This window comes from Rhinolophus ferrumequinum, chromosome X (genome assembly GCF_004115265.2).
Source record: "Rhinolophus ferrumequinum isolate MPI-CBG mRhiFer1 chromosome X, mRhiFer1_v1.p, whole genome shotgun sequence".
NCBI lineage: Eukaryota > Metazoa > Chordata > Mammalia > Chiroptera > Rhinolophidae > Rhinolophus > Rhinolophus ferrumequinum.
Window position 1 is genome coordinate 75,558,697 of NC_046284.1, and position 9,792 is coordinate 75,568,488.

Consider the following 9,792-nt stretch of genomic DNA (forward strand, 5'->3'; position numbering starts at 1 on the left):
AAGAGTTCTCTTTGGGACACTTTAGGCCAGAGACGTTAACTGATGCACGTTTTTCTTAAGTCACTCAGGCTGTCCTGTGGAGAGTGGGGAGGGGAGGGCATCTGGGAGGCAAGTGAGGGCCCTGAATTGGCCTCAGCAGGGACAGAGAGGAAACTACACAGGGCCAAAGGACAAGGCTGAAGGGGCTCCAGAGGAGAATCTTGCAGGTAGGTGGTCAAAGGCTTCAGCTTTTCATCGGTATGAAATAGGCAACCACGACAGGGCTTCAAGTGTGACCATAGCTGACCAAAGCCTTGCTGTGTGGAGAGTAGGATATAGGGTAGAGTTGCCAGATTTAGCCAATAAAAATACAGAAAGCCCTGTTAAACTTGAACATCAGATGAACAAATCATTTTGTAGTGTTAAGTATACACTGTGTACTGGTTGGGATATACTTATGCTAAAAATGTATTTGGTGTTGATCTGATATTCAAATTTAACTGTGCGTTCTACTGTTAACCAGGCAACCCAACCATAGGGGCAGGTGGAGGCAGGGCCCCTGCAGGCATTCCAAGGAGACCGAAAGGGCCAGAGTGGCAGGAGGGGAGGTGTGAGGAGAGGCCCCAGAAAAGACAAAGGTGGTCCCTTTGGTGCCCTTTTCCGGAGAACAGCTCTGGAACACACGAGTTTCTCAGCTCTTCCAGGTGTTGGCCGAGGGCTTCTCTGGGAAGCATTTACCCTTATCTTCTAGTCCTCCGGAGCCGGCCGACTCCCCTTCAGCCTCCCCCGGGCCCGGTAGCGGCTGGGAAGAGGCGGCCCGAGGGGTGGCGCGTTAACCCCGCCTTCCGCACCCCGCAGGGGTGGAGCCTGAGCGAGGAGCCTGCGAGCAGCCTTCTCTCCCCGGATGACTAGTGGCAGGAGAACATGGAGTCGGGCAAGATGGCGCCTCCCAAGAACGCTCCGAGAGATGCCTTGGTAAGTGCGAAGGATGAGCGGTGGGTCGCGAAGCTCCGCGCAGCCAGAGACCTGGGAGACAGGCCCAGGCCTAGGGCCTGAGGATGGGCTCGCGTGCTGGCTTCAGCCCAGCCGAGGCGGCAGGAAGGAGTGTGAGATTGGGGTGCCCTGGCTCCGGGGCGCTCTCCCGCCATCCCGGCAGCCCCGCCGGAGTGCGCAGTCCAACCGCCCGGGTTTGTCTCCCGGGCCTCGGGTCGCGGCCGCCTCGTCGTGTCGCCTGGTCTGCGAACCCTGACTCTCGTGTCCAGGATTCTGATGCTAGCTCTCCCCATCGCCACATCCAAAAATGACAACCAGCTGTAGCCACCCCGACCTCTGCTGGGAAAGCCAACCCGGGCCTCTTCGTCCCCGCCCCCATCCCCCGCGGAAAAAAAAAGTTTTCAGGAAAGAGGGTACGAAGGGATTTGGTGTGATCCTGACACTCACTTGGGAGGAAACGGCTGAGTACAAGTTTGGAGCCTGTAGAAGGGGGACCCTGTATCATAAATATAAATACTACCTTTGGTCCAATCTTGATTTCCAGTACCTAGATTATGCATCTGGCCTTTTTATTTGAATCCACAGGTGATGGCGCAGATCCTGAAGGATATGGGAATCACTGAGTATGAGCCAAGAGTTATAAATCAAATGTTGGAATTTGCCTTCCGTAAGTTGATAACACCAAAAAATTTTTGCCTAACTTGTGAATTTGAAAAGATCCTTTTATTCTAAGAATATTTTCAACTAAATTACTTTAACAGTTAATATCTTAGAATTCAGCCTAAAGCAGTAAAATGGAGCTCAAGCTAAGGGACAACAGTATTTATACTGTGGTATTTTTCAAAAATTGATCGTATACATAGGACAATTAGGTATTAGAACCAAAACTCATAAACTTTCTAGCAATTAATGGAAACTTCCATTAAGAAAACTGGCCATAAATATTAAGCTGTTTCCATATGTTTAAGAAAATAATGTTTTGTTCTTAAAGGATATGTGACTACAATTCTGGATGATGCAAAAATTTATTCGAGCCATGCTAAGAAACCCAATGTAGATGCAGACGATGTGAGACTGGCAATCCAGTGCCGCGCTGACCAGTCCTTTACATCTCCTCCCCCGAGAGATGTGAGCAAACATTTATTTAAAGTTCATTTTATTTATAATTTTTTCATTGTAGTTCTTATCAGTTTTTTTTTGTTTTGTTTTAAGTTTTTACTGGATATTGCAAGGCAGAAAAATCAAACCCCTTTACCTCTGATTAAGCCATATGCAGGACCCAGACTGCCTCCTGACAGATACTGCTTAACAGCTCCAAACTATAGGCTGAAGTCCTTAATTAAAAAGGTAAGAATTGTTAGTCAGTTTAGCTTTTTAGAAAGGTGAGATGTGTTAGAGAAATTTGTAAAGAACAAATGCCTGTAGATAGTGCAGTAGATTAAAGGCTAAAATAATTTACTAGGATATATATACTTTTTTAATTTACTGCAGTTAGCTGCTATGTTAAAATACAAAATATAAGACCTAAAGTTTTTAGAGCTAAAAGGAACTTTAGTGTTCATGTAACCCAACGCTTATTTTTCACATCAGGAAAGTGAGCCTAAACTCATCCATGGAGTTAGTAGCAAAGCTAGGGCTGATTCCCAGGTTTCACAACTCCCAATCTTTCCACTTGAACATAGTTTTTTAGTGAAGCTCAATAACAGAGTAAATGATATACCATCAGAAATTAGACTTGCTTTCTGAAATATGACCTAAGGCTCTCCCACCACTGAAAAGGTGCTCCCCATATTGGGCTCCCTTTGTTGTCTGAAGTTCCACTGTAAGAGAATTTATTTCTTCTTGGGTTAAGATGTTGACTAGTTAAGATTGAAAATGTTAAGGAAGTTAGCTGTTATCCCCAAATAAGATTCTACCGTAACCTAAGTACTATACAGAATTCTGTGTGTGTGTGTGCGTGCACGCACACTCATCTGTTTATATATATGTCTGTGAAAACCCTAGTTTAAATGTTGGATTCGGAACACTAATAGAACAAAAACAGGGCATTCTTGCCGTGGGTTATCCATTAATAATTAACATCAACAATCCTAATTTCATTCCTATTAAGTTTAGGTGTCAAATCTGAACAACATTAAAACTAATTTGTTTGTTAAATCCCATAGGGACCTAACCAAGGAAGACTAGTTCCACGGTTAAGTGTTGGTGCTGTTAGTAGCAGACCTACCACTCCTACTATAGGTAAGTGAGAGAGGGAAATGCCTTTTCTGGCTGGTAAAGAAGAAGTGCCTCAGCACTTGATTTTGAACTATAATCCAAGTCAAAAGGTGAGTCAGAAATTCCCATATGTGTGTTGACATTGATACATTATTCATCCTATAGTAAAGCTATAGACACACAGTATTTTATCAGATTTCAAAATGAGAAAGCTTACAAGTATAGATTTGGACATTACCCAGCATTGTTGCTGGTATAAAGTATGATACCAAAAACAGGAGTTTAAGCTGTGTTCTTTCTGCCTTCTATACAAATGAAGTTGCCAAACACACTCGTGGCAGTAGCCAACTTACCAGAAATTAAAGAAATTTCTGAATAAATTTGCAAGAGAATGCAGTCAGAAGAAAGTTTAAATCGTACAAAAAGCTTAAGGATATCAAAGAAAAAAAACCCTGTTCTTTTTTAATACTAACCTTTTCAAAAGTAGTATTCAACTGCCCTATATTAATCAGTGGGAGCCCCTTCATCTGTGCCTTCGTCTGTGCCCCTGTCTCCATCATTCTTTGAGCATTTCTTGCTTTCTGGAACAAGGTATTCCAAATTTATCTTATATATTTTTTTCTTATTAAATTTATTGGGGTGACATTGGTTAGTAAAATTATACAGGTTTCAAATGTACATTTTTATATCACCATATATTTGACCCCCTTTTCCTTCTTCTACCATCCCCCCTTACCCTTTGGTAACTTATATTTTCACCCCAGTCCCAGAATCAGCCATTTCTCCAAAGAGCCCTGGTTCCTTTTAGTGGAGAATGGTATTTAGAAACCATTATTTGCGTCTTTTTAATGTCATTGTTTAGGTAATAAGGAGAACATAAATAATGGATTTAGATTTCCTGATTTTTTATCCTATATTCCTGCTGTATGTGTTTTATAGTCAAAGTATTTTCAGAAAAACAAAAACAAAACCCTTCTCTTTGACCAGTATTGTTTTTTGGCTCTTGTTGCTTATAACTTGAGTCCTGTAGATGTCATGTAGGCCTAGTGTAAGCATTTGATTTTTGAGGTGTGTAGATAATCTCTTCATATTCTTAGGATGTGAATTTACATTCCAGCATTTTTAAACCAGCCTGGTATAGTATTACTTGTATACTTCTAATTACCTGCATGTGACTTTTGTGGAAAGAAATTTGCATATATGATTTGTGTAACTTTTGATCATATACTGTTTATCTGTGGATTCATATTACTTAAGTGAATACCAGGTTTTTTTTTAAACTCTAGGCTATGGTAATCAGTTACACATGTTGGCAAGTTAACCAATTTTAGTTATCAATTGTGATTTTTATTTCTAGTTAGATATTTATTATACGTTTTAGAGATTTTTAAAATCTAGAGTTGAGGGAGCTGCTGAACACTACTATTAAACATAAAAGTTTTTAACTTCAAAAAAATTCAATGAGTTTTATAAAGCGTAAGACCTAAGCATCTATTCTGTTCAATTTTAAAACTAAACTCCATACTTACTTAAATGTTAACAATTCCTTAGGGTAATGGCCAAGAAAACGTCTACCTACTGTGAATTTTCTTGACAAAATTAAATACTTATAATTTGCTTCATTAACCTTCACCAAATTCTTTGGACCATTTCTTAATACATGGGAAAACTTGCCTAGGGATGGAGATATATTAAAGTCTCACCTTTGTAAGAAAAAGCACTAGAACCCAGATTCTTGGATACCTTTGGTCTTTCTTTCCCCATGTAGGCTTTCTTCTCCTTTGTCCTTGGAGATGATGATAGTTGTAGTTTCTTTCAGTAACTCCCTTGTGAAGACTGCTGGTTCCAGGGGGAAGGGATCTATGGAAAGCCTGCATCCCCAAAGGAAAAACTAGGAACAGACACATTTCCATAAATGCATTTTTGAGAGCTGCAAAGACGTTAGTATACATACTGAGTCTTTGAGTCTTGCAAAATTCATTCATCAAACATTTGAGTGCCTGTTAGGAGCAAAGCACAAAAGCCATGTGCTCAAGGATAAAAAAAAAAAGGTTAGCTGAGGCTTGTAATTTATCAAACAAGATAAGACACTAATAATAAGGCTCCTATAATGTATTAGAGGAGTTTCAGAGGCAGGCAATCCCTTCTAAATAAATAAAAAATTTTACAAAATGGGGTAGTATTTTGAGTTGTACCTTGGAATAATGTGTGGATTTAAGATGGGGGGGTAGGATGGACTAAATTATCTCCAAGATCCCTTCCTGCTTAATAAAATTTCAATATAGAAAAGGAGTATGATTTTTTGTGCCCAACTGGGGATCCCAAAGGGTGTATTTGATAGTCTTTTGTTAGATGCATGTTGATTTAGCTTCATGGGCCTAGTAGACAGCTTCTCATTCTCAGCAAGTGAGAGATTAAAAGTGCCACATAAGGGAATTAAGTGGCACTTTTAAGTGCCAAGTAAAGAAAAGAAAAGTAAAGAAAAGTAAAGTAAAGAAAACTTGGGTCTTTACTCTGTTAGATTATTTAAACGCTCAACTTCATGACGTCATTTAGCTAAAAGCTAAAATCCAGTGCCAGTCGCTGTTTGAAGAGCTCTACAATTCTATGAAGTAGATACTGTTGTCCCCATTTGACAGATGAGAAAACTGAGGTACAAAAGTTAAGTAACTTTCCCAAGGACACTCAGCTAGTACGTGATAAAGTCTGCATTCAGACACAAGCAGGTGGGCTCCAGAGCCTACATTCTTTACCACTATACTATCCTGAAGTTTTGGCATCTAAACTATTAAACTTGTAAACATTTTTTAAGTTTGCTTTTATTTCAAATGATTTTTTTCTCACCTTTCATTAGTTCCCTGTGCTTTGAAGGTAGTTTTTGGTAAGCTAAGGAGGGCAGAATATGAACCTGGATAATAAGTCATCTAACTAATATGATCTGTTAATTACAACTACAGCAACCCCACAAACAGTGTCTGTCCCAAATAAAGTTGCACCTCCAGTGTCAGTGACAAGCCAAAGATTTACGGTACAGATTCCACCTTCTCAGTCCACACCTGTCAAACCAGGTAATGTGATTGGCAGGCAGGGGGTGGGGGATGTTGTAAGCGGTTCTTTTAAAATATTTTTTCTGAATTTTACAATTTGTGAATAATTTGTGGTTATAGAAGTTTGTGTTCCTATAGCAAGAGTTAAATTGCTTTAATATCATAACAGGAAGGTGGCAGTGATGCTGCAAATCTTCAGGGGGGTGGGTCTATGGCTCCACTAAAATTATATGCAATTTTACATACGTGTAATGTTTGGGGGTGGAGAACATTCAGTGTGATCATCAGATTCTTGAAAAACACTGTGAACCAAAATAAGTTATGGTCCACAAATCTAAGACATCTTCAGAGAAAAGCACTTAGAGTTAAAGCTCAAGAAAATAATACCACTTAGTGTACATCAAATGAAAATTGTACCTTTACTCACTTCATAAAGTTGGAATGATATAAGTAGAATTCTGTTATAGCATAGTTTATTAATGCATATGTTTAGATTTCACATCTGAAACTTAACCACTCACAGTAAACTACTTACATGAAATATTGGCCTATAAGGGAAGCATGATTTCTGACCTTGAACATTAGTATATGCCATGATGAATCCAGTACACTGCTTCCCATGACTAAGTACTAAGTGTGAAATTTTAGGTAAAGTTCAAAAACAAAAAACTAACAGAACTCTAACCTTGTACTAGATACTAATTTAAGTAAAGTATTAAAAAATTTAATTCAACTTTTAATGCAGTATAATTACCTGAGTTTCTTCTATGATGTAGTTGCACTTCATGCTATTGAAATTATTAGAATTACATTCAGCTTTGTTGAATGCTTTTTACGATATTTCTAATTCTGGGTAATTCATAGTTTGTGGGTGTTTTCTTCTCTGTTTACAGTTCCTGCAACAACTGCAGTTCAAAATGTTCTGATTAATCCTTCAATGATTGGGCCCAAAAATATTCTTATTACCACCAACATGGTTTCATCACAGAACACAGCCAGTGAATCAAACCCATTGAAGAGAAAACATGAAGATGATGATGACAATGATACTATGTAAGGAATATAGTCTAGTCTAGATGCATTTCAAATGTGTAGTGGTTTTGAGCCCGGTATACTGAACTAGAACATTCTAGATCTTCTCAAGTTTTATCTTAGAAAACTTAAATGTAGTTGAAATATTTTTCACATTAGTTTAAACTGTTAGATTTCATAAGTAAGGGTGCCAATGCTTTTTCATTAGGCTTCAAGTATAAAAAGTGAAGCTCTTGTTTCTCAATAGTTTCACTAATGTTGAGTCCTACTGTGGCAATTCTATTTTTGGAAGCAGTTTTCTGCCATGTATCACTGACAGCAGCACTTAAGTTTCAGTTTCTACAGCCTTATCAATGGACTAATCTTTAACAGCATAGTTTCTAATCTACATTTAAATACTTTCTTTTGTAAGGTAATACTCATGTTTGTTGTCACCAACTTTTTGACCAAATTTCTCAATTTAGGAAACATTTTTGGAGAGGATGGATTTAGAGGAATTCTAAATCCATTTTGAATGTATTTAACTGGTTTCTTGGTATTCGCTAACCTCCTACCTCCTCAATCCCGTTTCTAGATCCCATTTGTTTTCTGTAGCATCTCTTCCCAATGGTCTAAGTTTCACTCCCTTGCTCTTAAATTTAAAAGGCCAAAACTGGAATTTTTAAAATATCATTCCTGATAGTACAGCTTAGTGTCATTTTCATATTTTTAAAACTTGCTTTACATGTCTGATGTTCTACAGTTTATTTTAACCTGAAGATTTGCATTTGCTTTTTCCCTCCATACCAGAGCAGTTGAGTTTTATCCCTTCCCTTTTATGCCCAGCAAGCTTTAGTCTGCTTTTGAGAAGTAGTTTTGGGTCCGTTAACATTCAGTTTCAGTCTTATATTCCAAGTTGACAATGCTACCAGACTTCACATTTCTAAATTTAACATAGATGATGCTATAGTTTAAAATCTGACTTGATAAGTGATAATTATATTTACACTGGACCTAGGGAAAACCACTGAAGAGCAAGTGTTTTCATCCTTTTTACCACACGGATATATGCTTTGATCACTACTGCTTGAACCCTCCTCCTATTGGTACTATTCAGATCATTTTTCTTGCTAGTTGCTGAGGATGTCACACTGAAGATAGGATCAAACCTGAAAGTTTTCTAATGGTTTTCCTTCCTCTAGAAAGCCAACAACAAAAACAAATTAGTGTGATGTGACTTGCACTTAGGTGCACTCTGCATAGGTTTACCACTAATGTTGAAATGTTACTACACACTTTTCTCTTTTTTCCATTTATGCACATGTAAACATCTTACTGTGAAAGATTGCAAAGGTTTCAAAAATATAAACAGGCTTGTGCAGTTTTTGTTTAAGTTTGACATATTCAACATAGGAATACTTGCAAAATTTTGTAAAATGAATATTCATATCATAATTTAGAACTTATAGCCAAAGATCCTCAAAACTTAAAACACAAGTTAAGTTTCATCTTAGGATGGTGCTTGATAACATCCAACAGAAATTGTCCAGTAACGGAAGAAATGTCTCATCACAGTTTGTTTTTGGATGTTAGGAAAAGGTGGTATCAAACTTAAAAAAACAGATCTGACTGATGTCATAGGAGAGAAATGTTCATTATATATAGTATAGGATATCATTACTTGAATGTTCTCAGGGAGGCAGCATGTGTAAGGCCTAGGTTCTAGTCCTGGCTCTTATCATTTACCAACTGTGTGACCTTACTTCACCTCTGAGCCTTGTTCTCCTCACTAGTAATAGGAAAATAACACCGACCCTGCCTACCTCACAGGGATGTTGTGAGGGTTTAAGTGGTGTATGTGAAAGTTCTTTCAAAATTGTAAAATGCTATATAACTAAGAAATTGTTAATGTATTTGTTCCGAGATTATTAATAAAAAAATTGAACTTATAGTTTATCTTTCATTTTTCACTTGAGATTCAAGGAAGATAAACAAGGCCCAGTAATTCTGAGGTCCAAAAAACAACTAAGATTTTTTTAATGAATTATTTATAAATCAGGGACTTGCTTACTTTTGTTTAGAATCAGCTTTTGACTCATCATAGTGAAACAAAATAAAAAATGAAATATGGGTTTAAATCTATTGAAAACATAACATGCTCTGTCTTTGGTGGGAATCTGTAGATATTGAGGTTATAATCTGAGTGTTCCCTTACTAGGTCAGCCAGTGAGTGGTTTGCTCTTTCAGATGAAGATTGCTTTATCTTGCCGACTTCCCTCCCCTAACTACGTCCACCTAATCTAACTTCAAGAATGACTTAAGGGTGGGGGGAGGACAGGTGGCTCAGTTGGTTAGAGCATGAGCTCTAGCCAACGGGGCTGCCAGCTCAATTCCCACATGGGCCAGTGAGCTGCACCCTCTGCAACTAGAATAAAGTCAATGAGCTGCCGCCCAGCTCCCTGGTGGCCAGATGGCTCAGTTGGTTGGGGTACGGGCTCTCAACCACAAGGTTGCCGGTTCGACTCCCACAAGGGATGGTGGGCTG

The 9,792-nt window shown here is 38.5% G+C and overlaps 1 protein-coding gene across 2 annotated transcripts; it reads left to right on the forward strand.

Annotated features, from left to right (window-relative positions):
* The first annotated feature begins 826 nt into the window (after positions 1–826).
* Positions 827–9,198, forward strand: TAF9B (TATA-box binding protein associated factor 9b). Of its 2 annotated transcripts, none has more exons than XM_033116188.1 (7): positions 827–954; positions 1,558–1,639; positions 1,964–2,100; positions 2,239–2,319; positions 3,138–3,213; positions 6,147–6,257; positions 7,130–9,198. In XM_033116188.1, the coding sequence occupies exons 1-7, from the start codon at positions 904–906 to the stop codon at positions 7,291–7,293; spliced, it is 702 nt and encodes a 233-aa protein (XP_032972079.1). In that variant the 5' UTR covers positions 827–903; the 3' UTR covers positions 7,294–9,198. The 2 variants fall into 2 exon arrangements, with proteins under 2 accessions (XP_032972079.1, XP_032972070.1); XM_033116179.1 differs by having other exon boundaries at positions 2,185–2,319; positions 7,130–8,457.
* Positions 9,199–9,792: the final 594 nt, after the last annotated feature.